A 24601-nucleotide genomic window follows, 5' to 3' on the forward strand; every position below is an offset into this window, starting at 1 on the left:
CTGACAAAAAAAAGGTAGAGAAGCCCTATATTCAACCTCAAAAAGGCTAGATAAATGCTTTCAAATCAAGTCATACCTTGTAAGACACTGTTAGAATTCACTGTGGGCTGAGCAGCAGGAGCACTTGCTAATGATACTACATTAGCTATAACTGGAGTTGAATCTTTTCTTTGAGATGGGGGCCCTGCTGAAGCAGCTGGCACCATGGAAATACTTGCTGATTAAAATAAACAAAAATAAGAAAATCTCATGTAATTTATATGCACATACACAGAACCAACATTTCAAGGAGGTTAAACAATGCTTTTAGGTTAGAGTAAATTCTGTTGGAGCCAAGTGTCACGTCAGGATTAACTGGAGTTTTTTTCTGTTTTTTAATTAGTGAACCTTGAAAGTATTCCATGTACTTTCTCTTGCGTAACTATGCATGTGGTATATTTTAAAGGCTATGTGATTTAGAGTCTATGTTCTTTCTCTCAAATCCTTTTCTAGGGAAGTCAAGATGTATATCTTCCATTATAAAACATTAACTGCTATTCTTTCCCATAAAGTTCTTAACAGAGTTTATTTGACTCAACATGCTCAGGGAAAACTAAAAGAACTCGTTTTTACAGGGCATTAATCTAAGGTGTTTAGATTAATTAAACAAAAAGAGATCTAAATGTTAATGTCATTTGAATAGAATGAAATTTACGTTTCATGAAATTATTGACAACTATTTAAAGTTCTCAACTTGTAGAACAGTAGAGTTAGTCCCTGGCAATGACCAAAGACTAAAGTTTAATTTTACCTGCATTATTTTGTGAAGGTGGGTCACACATACTTTGCTGATTACAGAACATCAAGATGCAAAGCAGGTTACAGAAATGTTTCATTTCTCCCCGCCATTTCAAGGACTCACTGAGCTTACCCTGTCGCTTACAACCATCACATTTGGCCATCTGAAAAAGAAACAGAAGATAGTAAAGAAGTAAAAAAACAAACTGTCTATGGTCTGATGGAATAAAAGCAGGCCACAGGTAACAAGTGAGGAAATTTACTTAGAATTTAGATCACAAAAATGAAGGTTAGCTATTCTGGGGGGAGGGGCAATATAGAGGTAGGGGACTAAGAGGTACAAACAATTATGTATAAAATAAGTTATACGGATATATTGTACAACACAGGGAATACAGTCAATATTTTATAATAACTATAAATGAAGTATAACCTTTAAAAAACGTGAATCACTATACTGTACACCTGTTAACTTATATAATATCATACCTCAAGTATAATTCAGTTTTTTAAAAAATGAAGGTTAACGATCCTAAATTTGGAAATAATTACTTATCTATCAACTATTTTATACAACGTTAAAAAAGGTCACATTATTATAGAGACACCAATACATAGTAATTTTTTTAAAAGTGAAATGGAAATAGATCGATCTTCCTTAAAGATGTCAGAACACGATTCATTTTAGTTAATAAATGAATAAAATTATAATTTTAAATATTTTAATGTTTCAAGACTGATATGTCTTCTACAAGGAAATTAAAAACAAAAGTAATGTAACTTCAGTGACATTAAAGTCTTTTTTAAATCTTATATTAATACAAGAGGAGAACATTTAATACTTAAAAGTTTTAAATAATTAATTGCCCTTCACACTATTTGAAAGAAAAAAAGTAGGGAAAAATATGCCCTGACTTGAAAAACCCAGGAATGTGAATTATATTTACCTGATAGAACAGAACTGTATATTTGGACATGCACTCTTCACAACAAAACTCTTCTACTTTCCCCCCTAAATTATTCTGTACCAATTTGGGAGATGTCTGTAAACAATAACTGCACATTTTACAGTGATTTCCCCAGCGTTTTGCCAAGTCATGTTTATAAAGCAATTTGCAACCTAAAAAAATCAGAAAAGATAAAATTAACATTAGGGAGAAATAATAAGTATCTACATCTTTAATTTAAATGCCCTATGACAAAGTTTGCACATTTGGGTTCTCACCAATTAGTAGATCAAGAAATCAATTTAGAGGATTAATACTATTATTTTGTTTTTTTAAACGAAGTAAGACAGCAGAGCAAATATTACAGTGCATCATATATAGTAAAAGTCAGTTTTGTTTCATGAAACTTTTGTTTTATTTGGGTATATGAACATACACTGGGTCACAATGTAAAATGTATGTCTTGTTTGTGTCGTGGTCAAAAGGTTTGAAAGCCACTAGAGTCTAGGAGGCTAATCCTGCATGGTTTTAGAGTAAAACAAAACATTCTAACCTTATAGTCATCTAAATAAGGAAGACACTGATTTACATATTCCAATCATTTATATTCAGAAAAATAATGGATGTTTAAAACAATAAAAGTATTATCTTAGGATGCTACTAAAATTTAAGCAGTTCCCTTTAGAAATAAATACAAGAACTAAAGGATCCCTATCAACCTAATAACTAACATTAAATGTTTTTCACATCACCATCATTTTTTGCTATACACATTGAGGAGATTTTTCTTCATTTTAACATCTATATCATATGAAGAATTAGATCAGAAAAGAGCGAACCAAGTGTAAACAAAACAAAAAGGTTTTGGGTGTTATACACAAAAGATAAAATAAACTTACATAGTGACAGCTTAAATCATCAAATACTTTTGAAACAACGAACATGCTCAGTAGGTAAGATAATCTTCTATCTTTACCTTCACTACAGAATGACTTGTCAGCACCTGAGAATCGCACAGTCTCCTTTACAATTTTCTCAATTTTACAATATTCACACATTGCCATTACATTATTTATTTTCTTATATTCATCAGAACAATTTTTGCCACAGAACTGAAACATTTTACCCTGCAAAGAAATAATCATTAAGTACTAATTAAACATTTGGTTTATCTTGTGGAAATCTTTATCCCTCTTATTTTCAAAACAAATAGTGTAATTCTGAAAGGTGAAAAGCCAGAAATAAGTTTACAGATAGACCAGTTTATACTCAAACCCTCTATCATGCTCCTATACTCTACCTTATAATCAAGAAGTTCTGGTTTTGTGGCAAAGAGACGGTTACAGTGCTGACACTTGAGTTTTACAACACTTCGTGCAAACCCAACATGTTGGGATTGGGCAGCAAGACGCTGGAGACCAGCTGCAGCAGAGCTACTAATGGAGGTGGGAGAAACAGCGGAGGTGTTACCGCCTCCTGCTGACACTGTTGAACCTGTAGGGATGCTTACAATTACTTGGCCCTGAGACAAGGGCACCACTGAAGAATTCATTCCTGCTGGTTTGTTGAACAAATTCTGAAAGAAGAAACAAACAAAAAGATCAATCTACTCATTTGTTCAAACAAGAGGTACTGAATACTTACCTATGTCAAGCACAGTTCTAGGCACTTAACATACATTTGTGAAAAGGCAAACATCCCTGCCTTTGAGCAGCTTATAGCTGAATGGGGGGAGTGATATTTATATTAAAAAATAAAATAATTTAATAATATTCTTTAAAAATAATATCCTCCCAATAGATAATCTAGGTAATAATAGTACCATTTAATTTCACAGAAGGCAATTAAATAACATGTCTCCAAAAATAGGATGGACCAAAGAACCCAAGTTTAACAAGACTGAGATAGAAATTTAGGCAATCCAGGCACTTAGCAACCACCTAATAAGTTTACTATCACAGGCAACTAACTGGAGAAAAGGAAGAGTCCTGAAGCCATACCTGGAAAGCTACCACACAACTGTAGCTGCAGAAGTTGCGAATACTTCCATCTGACATGGCTAGGTGATACTGAGGGATTGCTGAGGTTTTACAACTGTTACACTGAACTTGTACACCTTAGCAAATCAAAATAAAAGCTAATGAGTAATACATACAAATGTACACAAATGTATGAGAAGTATTTTACGATACATGAAAGTTCAAGGGCCAAGTCAAGTTGCAGGAACTGAAATTAAACTTAGTTACCTCACATATAGACAAAAAGTAACGTTAAAAATATTTGTTTATTTAAAGTTGTCACAGTCTACACCCTGAAACTAAAAAATAAATGAATCTTGAAATAAATCAGGTGTAGATAAAGAAAATACATTTTTAAAGCCATAAATTCTTTTGGTAAGAAAGAATGCACAAATAGGCAAGCAACTAAATAAACATAAAATAAGCAATCAAGATAATAGGTGATATTTTACAACACAGATCTGAAGTATTTTAAATTTGCGTTAAAAATCAACTAAATTTGGACAAAAATCTGTGCTATAACAACAAAGCAATAACCATAATTTATTCAACTATTATATTTATAAAGTTTATGAAACCAATATTACCTGCAGAAGTAACCATTTTAACTCTGTAAGCAGATAAGCAATTAACAGAACAGAAAAGCTCTGTCTTTCCCAAGCTATTGGTATTTTCAATCATTTCTGCTGAGGATCTCAATGATTTGCAAAGCGCACATGGTGTAATTTTGGCTGATTTCTATTAAGAGAATAAAATAACATTCATTTTTACCAAGTTACAAGTAAAAGCATAATTCTTTGAAATGTTTATACTTAACACTGTTGAAATATTTTAAATTAGTGGCTTCCAAACTTTTATGATTACAATCCTCAGTAAGAAATAAATTTTACAAAGTGACCCAGTAACACATACTTCTGAGGTTTTGTGTTTGTGTATTAAACATGTATGTATATAAAACTGAAAGGTTTTATAAAACAATATATATCATGATAACATGTGATGCACTTTGATATTTTTCCACTCTACGTCATTAAAAAATATGTTGGGTACAACGTAGCAATTAATTTTGGGATCTATTAATTTGTTATAACTATAGTTTTAAACACACTATTTTAGCCTTCCCCCAAGATAAGGTACAGGGTTAAGTACAAAATACTACGTATAAAATAAAGAAGCTGTAAGAATATATTGTACAAAACCTCCAAACAAACAAACAAACAAAAAAACCCACTATTTAAAAAATTACACAACAGGGAATTCATGCTCTTACACTATTCAAAGAATTGGAAGAACTTCACACAAAAGGTGCTATATACAGCAATGAAATGTGAATCCAAGGAAACTAATAAAATTACTAGAAAATTCACACTCAAATATTCTACCACTAATAATAAAGCACAGGGACTTCCCTGATGGTCCAGTGGTTAAGACTCCGCGTTTCCACTTCAGGGGGTGTGGGTTCGATCCCTGGTCAGGGAACTAAGATCCCGCATGCCGCATGGTGCGGCCAAAACAAATAACAACAACAACAAAGCACACTCTAAGCAATAAAGTGGGAGGAAACTTTGCATATCCCAAGTGTCCAAATATAAGCAATGAAAGAGTCTGTTATCTTAAATTTCCACTCAGTGATTTAGTAGCAAATAATGATAAATACTATTAACATGTCATACATTCAGGATAACTTATAAGGTATATCCAGCACCCATTAAGAGAATTTCAAGATCTCTATGTCTTCTTCAAGGATAAGTCTGTTAGACGTACTATTAAAATAAATACATATTCAAGTGAGCATATTCCTACATTCTGGAATCTCTTCTGTATCTCCAACCCTATTTCTCCTTTCCTCCTCCATCAGGACTGCAAACACGAACTTCATTTATAAGAATTAGGTCAAGAGCTATCTCTGAAACTATCAAGTAGAACTGACCTTGCTTCCACTGTGCCCCTCTACATCCCATAACACTTCTATTGTAACAACTCTACAAACTTATATCTCCCCCAGGGGACATGTAACACCTCAAAACAGTGATCACATCTAATGTTTGTTGAATAAATTTTATATAAGGAAGAAAAGTAGCAGAAATGACCATCTTCAGTGTTCCAGGTTCTATACTAGGTGCTTTCTCATTCTTACTTCATATAATCCTAAAAACATCCCAGTGACACTGCTAGTGCATACCCACTTACAGATAAGAAAATGGACTCAGGGAGTTTAACTTCTTTCTCCAAGGTAAAATTCTATTTGAATAGAAAGTCTGGGAATCAAACAAAGATCTGCTTTACTTCTAAATCCACGTTCTTTCTCTAAACCACAGTACATACTAACATGTAAAAATTTTAATAGGTGTTGGCTAAATTAAAAGTAATAAATTTAAAATTAAGATACTTCAAAATACTTCTCTTATGGAATGTATACCACCTTTCAATGGACTGAATCAAAGTAACTTTTACAACGTGATACAGTATCAGGAAAACTGTCCTTTGTACAAGAATAAAGCTAATGAAGATATTGGTTTTTTTCCCCCTTTGAGAACAAAAACAAGGTGTTTCTAAGGAAGAAATAAATAGTAACTAACACTAATCCCTTTTAATGTGCTTGTATATTAACAAGAAATAAACTGAAACACTAGAATGTTTAAAATTACAAAATCATTGCAAAGTTTTATGAACATTTAAGAGAAATTTCCAAATCAACATTATTAAATTCACCAATTTTGGTAAACTATAAAAATTTACTATTCTAAGAAAAAGAATGATCAGCAAACATAGTGAAACAGGGAAAACATTGTAAAACTGAAAATGTAAAAAGTTCTTACTATTCCTTTAGGTTTACCAATTTTAAAATTGAACTTTTGATCAAAATTTACTAACAAAATATAAATCTAGTGTAAATAAAACTGCCAATGTTGCTAATTCTTGGAGAAATGCAAATCAAAACCACAGTGAGGTACCACCGCACGCCAGTCAGAATGGCCATCATTAAAAAGCCTACAAATAACAAATGCCAGAGAGGGTATGGAGAAAAGGGAACCCTCCTACACTGTTGGTAGGAATGTAAATTGGTGCAACCACTGTGGAAAACAGCATGGAGGTTCCTCAGAAAACTAAAAGTAGAATTACCACATGATACAGCAATCCCACTCCTGGGCATATATCCAAACAAAACTGTAATTCAAAAAGATACATGCACCCCTATGTTCACAGCAGCACTATTAACAATAGCCAAGACATGGAAACAACCTAAATGTCCATCAACAGATGAATGGATAAAGAAGATGTGGTACATATATACAATGGAATACTACTCAGCCATAAAAAAGAATGAAATAATGCCATCTGCAGCAACATGGATGCAACTAGAGATTATCACACTAAGTGAAGTAAGTCAAAAAGAGAAAGAAAAATACCATATGATATCACTTATATGTGGAATCTAAAATCTGACACAAATGAACCTATCTATGAAACAGAAACAGAATGAGCGACACAGAGAATAGATTGGTGATTGCCAAGGGGGATGGGAGTGGGAGAGGGATGGATTGGGAGTTTGGGATTAGCAGAAGCAAAGATTAGAAGGTATACACCAAAATGATGTAACTCTGGGAGATGCCTAATTTTTTCTTCTTTGTGCTTTTCTGCATTTTCAAAATCTTGTTCAAAAACATTAATCATATTTTAAATAAAATAATCCAAACCCTACAAACGTATCAATATTTCAAATGCATTAAGAGAAATACAGTCTGCCCTCCATATCCCTGGGTCCCACATCTGCAGATTTAACCTAATGCAGGTCGAAAATATTCCAGGAAAAGAATTACAGAAAATTCCAAAAAGGAAAAGAATGTGCTGCACACTGACAACTATTTACATGGCATTTACATTGTATTAGGTATTATAAATAATCTAGAGATGATTTAAAGCAGGAGAATGTGTGTAGGTTATATACAATTACTACACCGTTTTATATAAGGGACTTGAGCACTCTCAGATTTTAGTATCCTCAGGCTTCCTGGAACCAATTCCCCATGGATACTGAGGTACAACTGTATATGGTACTTATAAAACTCTGTAACAAGAGTTTTTAACACACATGCATTTGACAAATACTATTTAATGTAAAAAATATTAATTAAGCTAATAACAAGAACTTAATATTTTTGTGACATTTTCATAAATAATTTCTACCAAAAAAATTTAGATCCTTCTGAAATGAACAAAGACGTCGGGATTAAATATGGTCATGTACCTGCTTATATGCTGTGACACACGTGGAACTACAAAACTTCTTAGCCTGTCCCTCTATCTGGAGCATGTGGCATTGTCCAGAGCCACTGTAGCAGTAACCCCCACAGTTTTCACAACAGTTCATGGTGAGGTTGTTAGCAGAGCGAAACTTAGAAAAGCAGGCATCACTGCAAAGTTTATGTACCACATTCTGGTAATTAACTTCATGTCGAATCTAGGAATTATAAAGTAATAACTTAGAAACAACAAGCAAAGACCATCAAAAGCTGTCCTTTAAGAATAAATATCAGACTCCGTCCCCCACTAAAGTAAAAAGATAACTTACAACAGCATTCTTCTGACACATGCTGCATTTGGTTGAAATGCTATTCGTATTTATGGTAACAACAGGTTTTCTTTTCAGTTCATACGTTGACAAACATGACTGACTACAAAAATCTTTACTAGTGGTGGTATTTTCAAACTGGGCACTGATCACATCCTTTGGATTTAAAATGTCTCTAAAAATGACAACAAAGATAAAATAAGCCATAGTATAATTCATTTTTTTTCCTTTTTGTCAACTAAAAATATCAAATAAAACAAAGACAATCAAAAGTGTAGGGAAAGGGCATTGGTATTTAAATCCGAAAACCTGGGTTTTCTTGAATAAAGTGATAAATCACTTTGATCCTCAAGCTCTGCTGTATAAAATGAAACTAATACACGGCTTAGTTCATAGAACTGTTGTGAGGATTAGTACACTATGTTTCAAGATTAAAAAGACATACATCAAACATTTATCATTCACTATCTCTAGTTGGTAGGATTATAGAAGATTTTCATTTTCTTCCTTAGGCTCTCCTTTATGTTCAAAAATACTCTTTAACATTACACTTGAAAAATTTTAAAGCCACTACCTTTTAAAAGTAGGAATACATTTCAAACTACACAGTGCATATTCTAGCATGATTATATAAAACTGAACATTTCCAGATCTAAATAATTCAATTTGTAAGCATTAGCAGTAAAAGGCAATGAAGATTAAAACCCTAAGGATTAAGACTCCCTACCACTCCACCCCTTATTCCACTCCCAAATTACTCTTCCTACATAGTAGTTTATCGCTTAAGTACAAACCATTTTAAAAACCAATTTTAAAAATACCTTGATGAAATTCTGTAAACAATGTCTCTCTCATGAGTATACACTCACATAATATTTCGTAAATAAACTGTTATATTCACTCTTACATTTTAAACAGATGATACTAATATAGTACTTTTTAGAAAAGATTACAAATATCTCTGCTTCAATAAAAGATAATAGTAAATATAATGCAACTCATCACAAGGAGCACCTGATATTGTACTATGCTGTAATACACAACTTCACACCTCATCTTCAATATTTAGTAGCTTGAGAGTGCTCTATTATCTGCATTTTTTTTTGGCCTTTCCAGCTACTTTTTATTGGGTTTTAATCTATTTCATTTATAAGGGTATTTAATGAGCAGTTACTTTGAGCCAGGGACTAGCCCAACCCTATGTCAAGATATGGTACAAGCCCTCAAGGAGCTCACAGTATACTGGGACAAATAGACAAATGATATATAAAATACCATAAAAGAGGCATTCTTAATGTAAAAAAGTAAAATAATTTTGAAAAACGTATTTATATACATAAAATGTACTACAGAAATAGAAATGGAGAAACAATTATTTCAGACAAGATGTGACAAGAAAAGCTACCCAAAAGTGATATTTTAGCTGGACCCTAAATAGATGTTTTCTAGGAGGCTACGGAGATAAAAGTTGGAGAACAGCATGGATCAAGGCAATAGAATCATAAAAGTAGCTACTTCTCACTACTCTCAGTATGCTTAACATCCAACTGCATTACATTTTATTGTAACAGATTACATGTTATCAGAATGAGAAGGAGCAATCTTATTTCAGATAGTAAAAATTCAGATGGTACAGACAATCCTGAAACAATTACCTTTCTTACTGCCATTATATCAAGAAAACTGATCTTTCTAACAGTATTAACAAAAAGTACCCTCCAAGTTACCTCTTTTAAAGTGTAGGATTTGAAACTGATTTTTTTAAGACAAATTGTTAGGTCCCTATTACTAATGAAATCTAAAAATTAAATGATGATTAGCCAAAACATATTCAGAGTTTAGGTTAAATTCAAGATGCTAAGAGATTTGGTTAACAAAAGATTAACAAAAATAAAATTGTTACTCCAAACAGCTAAGGAGTTTCTTTCAACCTAAGTGCTGCTGCTATATTTCTAGTGGTCTACAAAAACAGCAGTAGTTATCAGGAAGGAAATCTTTTCTATCTCCACCTATTCAAATTAAAGTAAAAATACTTCTTATAGGGACTGACTTACAAATTAAACCTGTTTGACTACATGGACTATCTAGGGGGGAGAATGCATGTGCCAGAACTACCCAGCTATGTGACACTGAGCAAATCATTTAACTTCTTTGAATCTAATTTCCTTACATTTAAGGCACAATCCAAATCAATAATTTTATAATCAGATAAATCAGACTATCCCAAACTGTTATAATGACTGTGGAAATAAGAGAAAAAAGGGAAGGAAAGGAAAAGTGGTGAAAAGGAGATGAAAGAGTAGTACAGAAAATGAAATGGAATACAAAGAAAAACAAGACTGATAAATGGTTGAGAACTGAGCAACAAGAGAAAAAGGTATTCTGTAAGACAAGAAGGGGGGAAAATTAAGAAAGACAGAAAATGAAAAAGAAAAGCTGAGGTGATAGGCAGGCAAGGAGTACCTGAAAGAAGAACAGAAAGGGGCGAATGGAAAAGAACAAGGGATTAAAAAAAAGCTAACAATAAGTGAATGAAGAGGTAGAACAGTTAAAAGTCAAAGAACGACAGGTTAAAATTTATGGATAAGACCAAACATTACAAAAGAAGAAAATTTAATCTTAAAAATAATTAAATTACATAAGATCAGACAGAGCTAAGATATGACATGCAGTTAAAAATGACCATCTCCAGATAAAGCGAGGCAAACACCAGAGACCAAAGAGATATAGTAAATTAAGATGAGAAGAACAACATGTATGGACAAGAATTAAAAAACACAGAAAGAAGGCACACATTTTAAAATTTCCATGAGTTTCCTATGGTCATTTTGAAATTCACTTAAATCTTTGCACTAAGTATCTATGACTATTATTATGAAAGGAGAAATACTGCTGAAATTTTAGAAAGCGCTGATCGCTAAAGTAAGAATTAAACAGAGATACATAAAAGGAAGTTATTATGTGAAATTATTTCATAGCAAAATAGGAAAAGAACAAAAAACCTTATAAAAATTATAATTTTCTAGTTGATTTGATCGTAGAAGTGATAAATATACTGGAATACAGAAATTAGATATGTCATCCATAAGTACTCTTTTAAAGCATGTTTCATAATTCAAACAGAAGTCTATTATTACTAAAATAAACCTGAAACATAAAGGGATGCAAATATAACTTCTAGAACATCTTCTAACCATACTCAAATTTCTTTTAGAAGTTTCTTTCTATATTTTTTCCAATTGAACCAGAAGAGGGAGCATCTTTTCCCTTTCTAGACAGAGAAAAGGCAGCATCCATGTGAGGTACTCTAAGTACAAATATCAAAACTAATAAATCCTGGTTTGAGTAGCTTAATAATAGAAGCCAAAATATTTTGGAACAAGAGCATTATTCATCTTTTTCTGACTTATTTAAACAGTGTCTAATGACCACCTTGCAAAATTAGCCTAAATTAGTTCATATGCCTCAAATATATCAGGATGATTTTATTAGGATCTAAGGTCATAATTTTTTGTTGTTAAACACTGAAATACAACCTCTGAGATACCTGAGATACTGAGAAAATAAAAATACATACACTGGAATCCAATTAAAGTTAAGATGAAAAGTATTAAATGAATTCCAACTACCTAACAGAAAACATTACATAAACATTAAATATTTGTTGCATTTAAGCACCTATTGCCTACAGTTACAAGATAAAATATTGTGGTCACGTAATACCCCTAAATGGTGTAGTTTTTGTTTTATAAAGCATCTCAACTAACAAGGATGGTAAAGTACATTTCAAAAGCACCTCTTATTATATAAAAGGCACATTACTTAAAGTTAAAAGAAAGCTGAGCACCTAGCATCCAGAAAGACTAAAAGCAGCAACATGTTTGTAGTAAACAATGTGACATTTCTCAAAAAATAAACACAAAAAGGTAGAAAATTAAACAATACATAAATAAGAATAAAGTATCTTGAAAGAAAGAAACACGATAATTTAGAATTCTGCTATACTTTGAGCAACTTGAACAAGTTTTCTTAGTGGGAGGAGGCGGTGGGCGGGCAGGTGGAACTGTATATCCAGTGAGGCACAGTGTAGAGCAGAATAGCTGAGTAGACCCTTTCCTCTGATAAGCAGTTTGCCCCTTCTGGAGGATTTTTTTACAACCAGAACAGGAAACTCGAACAGCTGTGGCTGGAACTGAAGGAAGCATTTTATTCATGCCAGATGATGCCAGTGAAGGCTGAAAGCCAGTAGTCAACTGTGGAGCTTTAAAAAAAAAATTGAAAAAAAAAAGTTTTACTTTTTACCATGAATTTTAAGTAGGCATCCTTTCTTTCTCTTCTAGAGCTAGTCTTGAAACCCAACACTAATTATGCAATACACAATTAAAGCCATTCTGAACTGCCTAGTTTACTAATATAAGTAGATACTTCCTCTCACTCATACTGGTCAGAATAAATAAACATGATTCATTCATTCAGTTCTGCTTCTTACCAAGAGGACTGCCACTGACTGAAAACACAGCACTAATTTTCAGTTCCCCTTCTTGAGTTTTTTGCTGTTGGCCATGACTATACTCCTTTTAAAAAGAAAAATAAATAAATATGTAAAGAAAAAATAAATACAATGTATCTAAAGAAATCCAGATATTCAAGACATTTTACTATGGCTATATAGGGGTGGATAATGTTTACTACATTAACATTAATAAGAAATAATAGCAAGCAAACTATAATTACAATAAGGGTATAACATGTTTATACATGCTGAGAGTTGAGGTAAAAAATGACAGTAGCTATCTAGCCTATAGCACTAGCAGATATTCACAAATTATTTTTTTAATTCTTAATATTATTACAGTATTTTAAGTTGCTGTTTATCTATTATAAAAGTAATACACATTTACTATACAAAATTTAGACAAGTAGAAATGAGAAAAAAATTCTAATCATATTTCCATTACCCCAAAACAACCACTGTTACTCTTTTGTTATATTTCTTTCCAGTCTTTTCCCCTGCCATATGTGTTTCTTCACACAGTTGTAATTATACTGAATATAGCATTCTTATAAAATGATTTTTTGGTCACTTGAATCAGCTGAACATTTGCATATTATCACATATTACTCAAAAATAACTTCTAGTGGCTAAGTATCAGTGTTTCTAAGGTTGGAGTCCAAGAATCCCTGAAGTCTGTAAAGGTACTCCAGGCAGTCTGAGAATTCTAAAAAAAATATTTTAAAAGTCTGTGTTTTTATTTCAATAATTTTTTTAGTGAATGTGTATATTTTTAGTCATGAATAACCACATATAACTGAGTTATACAACAAGTTTTTAGTGCTGTTGTTAGCTTTTACAATTATATTATTGCATTGTGAAACCCCTAAGTGGCAGATTTAACTTTTTATTTTAATTCACTGTTTATCACACTGAAACTTGCAAAACCCTGAAAGACGTCTTATTCTTGCAATTCTCAGGCAACTCCAACATACCACCTTTTTTGTGATAAGAGGTATCTGTACATTACTGGAATTTGAGAAATACTGATATATATTATTTAATAGACATATCAGATTACATAAGGATGAGACTGGGGTGAGGTGAGGCACTTGCCTCAGGCACAAATTAAGGCATCAAAAATCTCAGTAATATTTTTTTAAATGCCATAATCCATGATAAACAAAATACCAAAACTTTAAATAAGTAAAGACAGGATCAGTATTACTAATTTTTCCCTTGGCCTCAGTCTCCAATTTGATAGTCCTGTATGGCATTGAAATTACATAACCACAACCCAGTGTTGGTTCACTTGTTTCCACACATTTGCTTTAGTTGGTAATGCCATGATGAACACCTCTGTGAATACTCATACACTCATATTTAGGATTATCTCCTAAGGAAAGAATCTTAAAGTGGAATTACTAGGTAAATAAGTACATAGTAAAGGTTCTTGATGCACAATGACAGGTTGTTTTTTAAAACCTTAATTTTATTTATTCTAGCAATTTGTGATAAAAGCCACTTAAAAGTCTCTTCCCATTCTTGTTTAAATTTCCAATTTTTTTAAATATCCATTTACAAAAAAAGCATTATAAGGTAACAAGATTAACCTCCGATAGCATCTGTTATCAACATTTCCTCAATATGTACTGTGAGATAAATTTTACATACTGAAGTTTCCATTTTTATGCCAAAAAATTGACGGTTTTTACCTTTGCAATTCCTTCTATTTCTTACAAAGTTCTACTTCCACAATAAGATACTAAGAAAGTTTTCATTGTTTATAATACAGTCCTTTAATACAGAGGTCAGCAAACTTTATCTGCAAAGGGCCAGATACTAAATATTTTTGACTTTTCAGGCCATGCTATCACAACTACTCAACTCTGCCCTGGTAGAGCAAAAGTACCCATAGAAATGAATGAATGTGGCAATGATCCAATAAAACTATAAAAACAGTATGCAGAAAAACAAAACAGAAACAAAGAGGGCAGGCTAGATTTGGCCCACTGCTGAAAGATAATTTGCCAACTCCTGCTTTAATCCATCTGTGATTTATTGATATTTATTTTTGATATATAATGAGCATTTTTCTTTTTCTTTCTTTGAATAGCTGATGAATTCCTTCCACTCACCATTAACATATCAACTTCCTCTAAAAATATCTCTTTTATGGCAATCTATTCTGCATCACTATCAGGCTGACTAGTCTTATGATACCACACTATCCTAATGAACATAACTGTGAGATGTTTAATCATTTAATAGTTCGCCACATCTCTAATTTTTAGAACATACATGTAACATAATGTGTGTGCATGTCTATTTATTTTTCTTCAAAACATAAGAAACCATTGATATTTTCATAATTGTATCAAAACTGTATCTTAATTTAGGAGTAACTAAGATCTTATATTAAGAAAAAAGTTTCTGCATTCATTCAAGTTGTTTTATCTGATACAAGCACTTTTTAGTTGCTTTGCTGTAGGAAACAGTATACCTTTTCATCATATTGTCTAACTGGGAAACAACTGATTTATAGAAATATTGCTCTGTTTTATATAAGTAAAATTCAACTAGCTACTCCACTAAACTTTCATGAACTCTATTAATTTTCTGATAAAGATCCTTACCAGTAAATGATGATAATTTTGTCTCCCCTTTTCCATTATTTCTTCTAATTTCTTTAACATGTATTGGGTCGAAAATCCAACAAGAGTTAAATAATAATGCTGACATCAGTAATTTGTGTTCATTTAGTTATTATTAACAGAAGGTTTCCATCATTTTACTTTTAAATTCAATGACTGTTATTGATCAGAAGTAGATATTTCCTTACCTGATCAAGAGAGTATCTATTATAAGAAATGCATAGTGAATTACATGAAATGTCTTTTGGCATCTATCTATCTATATATCTAGGCTTATTAGACCTGTTGATGAAGTTACATATATTAAGAGATTTTCTAATATTGATTCATCATAACATTCCTACATTATATAGTATATGAAAGCATATTACAAGTAAAAAATTTTTTCAAATCTCAGAAAACTCCAGAAAAAAAATCAGTATTCATGGGCATACTTTCATGGTCTCTAGTCAGCTCTCTTCCTCACTGCCTGTGACAGTTATTTCAAACTTCTGATACATTCCTTAAGCCTCAAGTACATATTACTTATATAATATAGTAAAGTAAGAATATATCTTAAGTACTCTGCTTGTACACCCCACAATGCCTTCAAGGCATAATGTTTATGTTAGTATCCTCCCAACAATGATTAATTTTACAAATATTTAATAAAAAATCAATGACTAATAACTTGAGAAGTGAAAATCTGATGACCCAAAAGCTTTCAGAAACAGAAAAACAGGTGTCAAAACAAAACCAAAAAATCCTTTACCAATATCTTTACCTTCCCTTTATTTACCGTAAAGTATGTATCAGTATTCCAAGACAGTATTTTAGAAATGAAGAACCCAGTTTCTATAACCAAGTTAACCTGACATGGCTAAAAAAATAAGCCCCAACATTTAATTACTGCATTCTATTTTCCAAGACTCTATGACTCACTACTGTGACAATTAATTGATTTGCTTTCCCATTCTAATCCATTTACTTCAATGAGAGATTATAGATTAGCTCTCCTTTTATTATGAGCAAAAAGAAAAGAAAAACATCATGATTTTAATGTAATATTTACTGAATTTCCAGCTTTCAGAAACTATAGAAAAGGGGAGAAGAAAAAATGACGTCTCTGGCTCTTTAAAGTTTTTATTTTAAAAACTTCTCTAGTCATTTTTTTAAACAATTTTTATTTACAGAAAGTTTGGTAGACTACAATAATAAGGCCTTGATGAAGGCCCCTGATTGGCTCCTTCCTGGCCATATGGCCTTGAGTAACTAACTTATTAACCTCTATGAATCTCAGTTCCCTCACCTAAAAATAGAGTTAATATCATCTACTCTGGCCTTCTTATATTGGAGGATGAAACAACATAGTACACATAAAAGTATCTGTAAGCATTATATAAAGAATATATTATAGTAACATGCAATAGGATTTGAATGAAGAAATGTAACTGGGAGGACAAATGATGCTACGCCAATAACAGAGGCAGGAGGATGACAACTGGCAAACCCAGAAAATTATAACTGAAGAAATAATCGAGAACAATTGGGAAGAAGTAAATATATATATATACATACATTTCAGTATCTTAGTGATTTATATGGGAAAGTAAAAAAATTAAGACCAAAATGAACTGTGTAAAAAGGAGAATAAGGAAGTGAGTTGAAAGCAGAGCTACAGGTTAAGGAGAGAGAAAAGCCAAGGGAGGTTTTGACAAGGTGCCAGAAGCTAAAGCTATGATCTTATTACACCAAGAGAAAAGTTATTACAAGTAACTGATGGTCAAAAGTAAAGACTGACCACAGCTGTTAAATCTATCAGTATTTTACGAGCATTAGGTTAATAGTACTGTTTCAGAGTCTAAGAAAGTAATTTGTTGGAACTCCTTTTTCCAGTCTATGGGAAATGAATAAGAATGATAAAGCATTAGGCAGTGTTGAACAAGGAATATAGAATTCCAATGGTCACTGAGGAGAAATACCTAAAAGAACAGGACAATGAAGAAGGAGGTGGGAGAAGGGGAGAGGAAATAGGAGCAGGGGAGAGGAAGTAGGAGGGAAAGGGAGAGGAGGAGGAGAGAGAAGGTAAGGAAGGGATGGAAAAAAAAGAAAGAACCAGGTATCCATAGTTTAACATGAGGTCAGGGATTTCTAGAAGAGTTATCAAAGGTATGATCCCACAGGACTGGTGTAGCTGATAACAGAAAGGACTTCTCAGAGAACACCTAGCTTTACCCACTCACATGCTGGAACTGCCTTATTGCGGGGTCAGGGCAAAGAATACTTCTGGACCTTATGCCTAGGACTTACACAGATTCCTGCTTGGTTTTTTAGAGTCCAGTCAATCAGGTGGTGAGCCCTTAGGGAAGTTCTTCCCCAAAATCATGATGAAACTTCAATATGGCATTTTATAACACATTATTACACTTTGAATAGCGATAAAAAATGTAGGTGTTTCTGTGTCCTGACTGTTCCACCCTGTTGGTATTCTCCAGTCACTAGAATCTCTGACTGTTTTCAAAACAGTAATATTGGGTTGGCCAAAAGGTTCATTCAGGTTTTTCCGTAAGACGTTACAGAAAAACCTGAACAAACCTTCTGGCCAACCCAATACAAACAACCTTTCCTGATGCCCTCTTCCCACAGTGTATTTGGTCTTTGCTGTAACTGCCTTTTCAGCTCAAGGAGTGTCACTGGGTCATGTACAGGGAGAAAGTGATGTCTTTGGTACCCTGCCAGCATTATGATTTCTTATGGATTTCCCATGTCCAGATTGGGGCACTGAAAAGACAGGAGATCTGCCCTGTGTAGACATGGTAGTAGTCTTCTGAAGTATACACTGCCATATGAACCTCCCCTAGGTGTCAGGACACTTCCTTATCTCTAATTCAGATATCCACGACCTCCATTTTGCCTGCTTTTATTAACATGCTTTCATTATTCAGATATTTTCATATTCCTTCTCTACCATCTTTGTAGCTACCACACTCACACCCATCCAACTCTACAGCTTTATCATCACTACCCTATACAGCTACCCTCCACTGGGCACCATGGGATTCTCACTCAATTGAAGCATCAATCTGACTCACATAAATCACCTTCATCTATAAATCACCTATTCTCCCATTTCCTTACTCTAAAAAGTGGTTCTCAAGAGCAGAGGATTTTGTCCACCAGGGTACATTTGGCAATGTCTGGAGACATGGTACTACTGGCATCTAGTAGATAGAGGTCAAGGATGCTTCTAAACATCCTACAATGCAAAGGACAGCCCCTCACAACAAAGAATTATCTGGCCCCAAATGTCAATAGTGCCGAGAAACCCTGCTAAGAGACATCTGAGTGAAAAAAACGTCTTCCACAGAAGTCTCACATTCTAAACCCCCCTAATATAAAAGAAAGATATGGAAAGGTAAGCTTTCTCCACATCAAATGTCATTTCAAAAAAATAGCTAATTCATGCTATCTTTACTTCTCAGCCTCTGCACTCTTACCAGCTGTATAAAACACAGAATACCCTCAAACAATTGCTCTATTGCATATTCATCCCTTGGTCCTTTTCCTACGTTCCAAAATGATTATAGCATCTTTATTCTGTTCCAACCACTGCAATGTCATTAATTGCATGGATAACTTCACTGACTTCAGCATTCACACTTACAGAATCTTTATGACTTTTACCTCCAGAGCAACCTTGAAATAACAGAGCTCTATTCTTACCCTTATTACTCACAGATCTCAAAACTGGAATCCTATATCACCCATCAAAGCATCAAAACCTCCTTTATCTTCTACCCACTGATCTAATGAACTGGCTCTTCAATCAATTAATTTTTCCAAAGATTAATTAATCCCATTAATCCCTCCTGAAAAACACTTAAATCCATGCATAGCCTATACTTCATTAGCAGCAACTGCAAAAGGCTTACTACCTTATATAAACTCAATCACTCCATAAACTCATAAACCACCATAAACTTTCAGCCATGTCTGCTGTATCAATCTCAAATCACTGAAGACTCACCTTTCCCTAATCCTAAACTGAAACTGTAAAAATCAGAGAACAGTGGTATTAAGGAACGATGTGGATTAAAAGCCTTAACTACTACTTGGACAAAGTCTCCTATAACTCTGGTTGATTCCTTAGTATTATTCTTACAAGATAATTCAATTGCCTCAACCTTCATTAAGAGTCTCCTCTCACCCCATCAACAAAACACTTCACTTCTTAATCAAGAACTTCCTTTCTTGAATGAATAATTCATGTGTGGAACAAAAAGAAGGGGGAAAAAAAGGTGAAATGTTTACTTGAGCATTGTCAGGTTCATCTTTAATTTTGTCTAGTAGTCCCTGCTGTGGTGCCATTGCTTTGTCATACTCATCATCCAAAGGTTCTTCTTTAATTCTAATATTTGATGCAAAGGAATTCCCCAGTTCCGAACCAATGGATTCTTTATTGGCAAATGGATAGCTGGAATCCTAAAACACAATATAAAGGATTAATAAATATTCAGATTTTAAAATTATTCCTCTTCAGGTTTAACACCCAAAGAAAAGCTCACTGGAAATGAAGAACTCTATGGACATTCATTAGAGTCCCTATGCTTACAAGTAAATGTGATATATGTCTAAATATCAAATACAAATAAAGAATCTGAGAGCAGAGGCTTCTGAGAACATCTCCAAAGATGTCCTTACAAAAATAATAAAGGAAATTAAAAAAAATAAAATCAGCGCTCAACCTAACACATATAGTTACAGTTTAGAAAATCACATAAAGAAAACTTTGACACTTGCCACAGTTACAGCAATCTACATACACACTGAAAACTTACCCTAAAGTTTGTTTCTGGGGTTTGTGGTAAATGGGTATGTAATGTTTCTTCAACTTGATTAGCTATTGAAAGAAAAACAAAACAAAACAAAACAAACACATGTATATGAATAACAAATCTTACAAAGAGTGACCTAAAAAGCTATCATTTGATAATCACCTCTCTTTTCCAACGAAGCTGCTCATTAGAGTGAAATGGGTACCAAAAAATACCCAAAAGGTAGTTTCACTCAAAACAATCTGGCCCCATCTAACTTTTAGCCTTGCCTCATGCTCTTTCCTTGTTCAAACCTAAATAAAGTGGTTACTTTATTCACTATGTTCTGCAAATTACTTATGTTTGTTCTTCCCCATTTCTGCTTATATCATTCCAAGTCCCCTCTATCCTAATCTTTATAGTCTTCCAGACTCAGCTCAGTTCAAAATTCACCTCTCCTTTATAAAACCTGCCCTTGTCCACTGAGTTAAAAATCATCTCTCTCCTAAGAATACAGAAAACAGTTTCAGTTATTTGAAAGAAATTTTATTATACTGCCTTATAACAAACTCTTCTACTACTGTCTTTAATTATAAATTAAGTTTTATGCTATTCAACTGGTCGTTGACACTTCTGCTACTTGACTTGTCTTGTCCCTTCTGCTATTACACACTATGTTCCTTGAAGACAAGTACCCTTATGATTTATCCCTCATAGGGATATTGAAAATACATATTGAATAATATATACTGAAAAATACAGTATACCCTTGTACAGTCTTGTACATAATGGATACTTAAATTAGTTGTTATTTTTAACAATACTGATTTGTTCTTTCAATCATAGTTTTCCTAGCACTGTCAAAAGAAATATAAGGATTGGTATATTCTACCGAGCTTTCTTTCACACCTATTGAACATTTATTGAAATATTACTATTTTCACTACACCAGGTTAGGCCCCAAGAACTCAAAGATGAATAAGATACAATCTGGCCCTCAATAAACTCCTACACTAGCACATAAGGCAAAACAAACAGAGCTATAATACCGTGTGATAAGTACTATAAATAATGAGGCATAAACAAAATGCTATGTAAATATAGATAAGGAAATAAACATTCTTGATGTAGAGAGGTTAGGGATGACTATAGGGTAGAAGAGGTTTATGAGTTAGGTATTGTTGGATAAGAAGCACTTTTACAGGCATATATACAAAGAGAGAAAACGACATTCAGGCAAATGGAATAGCAGGAGGAAAGAGAGGCACAGAAATAAGAAAATGTATATATTCAAGAATGGAACTGAAGCTAAGTATAGAATGGAACTATACCCTAAGTATAGGGTACACTGGGCAAAGAGGCTCAAGAGGAGTCTCAAGAAACTTCTAAAACATAAAATAGAAACGTTATCAAAAAGAAAAACCCTCCCTAATTTGGACTAATTGGTGGGACAGCAGTTTGAATTAGTGCTTACAGCACAAAGAAGTTAAATCCAACTTCAGGTTCCAATGTTCAACCAAAGAAAATGAACAGGTGATTCGAGTATCTTGCCTTCTCATCAAAATATTGCAACCAGGGGAGGGAGAAATGAGGTTTAGAGCTATTTTTCAACCATTTATACCATTACCAATAGTTACTGGGAGAAATTCAGTCACTCTGCAAAGAACAAGGATAAAAGAAAAATGACAAGCTTACAATGAATTTAACTGTTCATACTTTGCTTAGCATCAGAAGTAATAAAAGCTGCATTATATCAGTACGTTGTTATTTACTGTGTTTTATGGCTCTATTCCAACAATTACCTGCTTTATCAAAAAAACTGCTTTTCAACCTTGAATCCAACTCTTTATGGGGTTTATCCAACCGTTTTTCACGTTCAAGATAAGTTAGGTCTCTATTTTTCTCCTTTCCAGAAAAAGTCTCTTTGCTGTTTTCTCTTACTAGACTAAAATCTTTCCGTATTGATTTAAAGACAGAAACCTGATCAAATTGTTTAGGAAAGTCTTTTTTTAATTTATTTTGAATCTGTATTTCATTTTCATTGTCTGATTCATGCTGTGTGACTCTTCTCTCTACTTCCAAGCTATCATCAGTATGAATTGAAGAAACAAGATTGTCCTTTGAACTAAAATCCTGTTCATCCTCATTGTCACTACCAACGACTGGAATTCCTGCAAGATCCCCAGAGTTCAAAAAATAATCATCTTCATCCAGCAATGAATTTTCAGATCCTGTTTGATTCGGCATTCCATAAGACATGCTGTCAAGGGTAGGAGTTAAGTTGTGGTCTATATCTTCAGACATTTCTGTATCCATGATACCACCACCTTAAAAAGTAAAATACTGTTTAGACAAATGATAGTGCTAAAGATGACCATATTTATAAGGTCTGTCTGGCATTTAACCAAATATATATTTTTTCTTTTCAAACAAAATATAGATAATAATACTGTGGTATTCAATTAGCACTTTGATATAGGTGTGACAGATAAAATATCCCTATCTGACAGATAAGGAAATAGGGATGTAAAACTTGAGAAACTATTTCAGGTTAGAAAGAAAGTCAATGCAATATAGAAAAAAAGAGCACCAACTTCAGAATTAGACATATCTGTGTTGGAATCATCGCATGATTAACTGAAAATCTATGTGATCCTGAGAGGTAAACTCTCAGGCTTCTTTATCTGTAAAACAGTGTAATACTCACCTTGGAGATTAATTTGTGGTGAGGTTTAATGACAGTATGTAAAAAGGGCCTAATAACACAGTGACTGACACATAGAAGGGAATATAAAAGTGATAATTATAGTTATCATAGAGACTACTCTGGGGAGCTGAGATTAGAACCCAGATCTCTGACCTCAGAGTCCTAATTTCTCTGCACTAACTCTTAATACAGCAGTTAATGTTTATAATGGTAAATATTTAAACATAAAAATAAAATTTATCCAAGCCAGAATATATATTAAAAACTGTTTACTGTTCAAAACTACATGCTAAAGTCTCTTCCATTCCAAAATAAAACAAACAAAAACCCCCCAGCCCTGGGCTTCCCTGGTGGCACAGTGCTTCAGAGTCTGCCTGCCAATGCTGGGGACACAGGTTCGTGCCCCAGTCAGGGAAGATCCTACATGCCGCGGAGCGGCTGGGCCCAAGAGCCATGGCCACTGAGCCTGCGCGTCCAGAGCCTGTGCTCCGCAACAGGAGAGGCCACAACAGTGAGAAGCCCGAGTACCGCAAAAAAAAAACAAAACAAAAAACAAACAACACCCCAGCCCTGTATTTCTTTTTCCTGACCTAATTCACCTTTCTTTCACAAACTCCTAGGGAAAAAGTTTACATTGGTTTGTTTCTACTTCATCTCCCAATCATTAATCCTTTGAACTTAATGCAATCTGGTTCCCAACTTCGCATCGGAACTTCTCTCATTAAGATCATCAATGATTTCCTCATGGTCAAGTCCAATTATTTTTTCAATCCTTATGTGGCATATCCCTCCTAGATAAAATACCTTTGGTTTTTTGTGTATTGTTCCCTAATTTTATAATTGTCCTATTAATTTATTTCATAATCTCTTCCTCTGCTTTATGTGCTCAATATTCCAATTCTCGTCTCATTTTATACACTCAGACTACTTTATTCACCACTATAGCCTTGACTTTTCCTGTTGACTTCCTAAGCGTTTTAGCTTAGACCTTTCTTCCAAACTTCAGGTATCTATATTCAATTAGCTTCTATAGGGACCTTTAACTTAGCACCTCTAAAACCAAATTCATCATGTTCCCATTCCAAGCATACTTTCTTGTTTTCCCATCATTTAACAGCATCACCAAGTCAGCAATTCGCTCCAGATAAAAGAGTATCACTCCAATTCTCCTTCCCCTTGGACAAATTCTGCAAACTGTATTAATTAATATCTCTCTCAAATCCATCTCCTCCACTTGGTACCATTCCAACACTCCACATCTCTTCCTGTTGACAGTGTACTAACTCAATTCACATAATATCTAGGAGGCAACCATATTCTTACAAATCCTGCCCTGAAACCATATTTAATTGGTCCATGAGCAGACAAACTAGAACTGGTAAAAACACAGAGTGAAGCAAAGACTAAAAATATTAGTGGCACCAGCAGCCTTGCTATTATTTGTTCCTGAAGCCCAGATGAACCCTTTGTGTGGCTGGATCTTCAAATCATTCCCTGGGTTCCATGATTCAGGATAAATTCCTCTTTTTGTTCAAGCTGATTTGATTTGAGTTGGATTACATATAATCAAGTCCTAACTGATACAGGGTCCAAATGAAAGCTTTCTTCAAGTTGCCCTCCTCCATAAAGACATCAGAATT

General features: G+C 33.5%; 1 protein-coding gene across 9 annotated transcripts in view; it reads right to left on the bottom strand.

The window, feature by feature from the left end:
• Positions 1 to 24601, bottom strand: part of ZMYM4 (zinc finger MYM-type containing 4) — a 171301-nt gene that overhangs the window by 40166 nt on the left and 106534 nt on the right. For 7 of the 9 annotated variants that reach the window (XM_059046581.2, XM_067011728.1, XM_067011734.1 and 4 more), the window contains 14 exons: positions 22057 to 22581; positions 20279 to 20340; positions 19752 to 19922; positions 12805 to 12889; positions 12321 to 12576; positions 8316 to 8490; positions 7992 to 8204; positions 4330 to 4480; positions 3725 to 3840; positions 3025 to 3300; positions 2701 to 2851; positions 1725 to 1897; positions 791 to 941; positions 77 to 217 (listed from right to left, as the gene is read on the bottom strand). In XM_059046581.2, coding sequence (XP_058902564.1) covers positions 77 to 217; positions 791 to 941; positions 1725 to 1897; positions 2701 to 2851; positions 3025 to 3300; positions 3725 to 3840; positions 4330 to 4480; positions 7992 to 8204; positions 8316 to 8490; positions 12321 to 12576; positions 12805 to 12889; positions 19752 to 19922; positions 20279 to 20340; positions 22057 to 22581 — 2646 coding nt within the window. Of the gene's footprint in view, positions 1 to 76; positions 218 to 790; positions 942 to 1724; positions 1898 to 2700; positions 2852 to 3024; positions 3301 to 3724; positions 3841 to 4329; positions 4481 to 7991; positions 8205 to 8315; positions 8491 to 12320; positions 12577 to 12804; positions 12890 to 15443; positions 15507 to 19751; positions 19923 to 20278; positions 20341 to 22056; positions 22582 to 24601 lie in introns of those variants that run through there. The other 2 variants (XM_067011742.1, XM_067011747.1) reach the window with 2 other exon arrangements.

Source organism: Kogia breviceps, chromosome 1, assembly GCF_026419965.1.
Source record: "Kogia breviceps isolate mKogBre1 chromosome 1, mKogBre1 haplotype 1, whole genome shotgun sequence".
In the NCBI taxonomy this organism is placed as follows: domain Eukaryota; kingdom Metazoa; phylum Chordata; class Mammalia; order Artiodactyla; family Physeteridae; genus Kogia; species Kogia breviceps.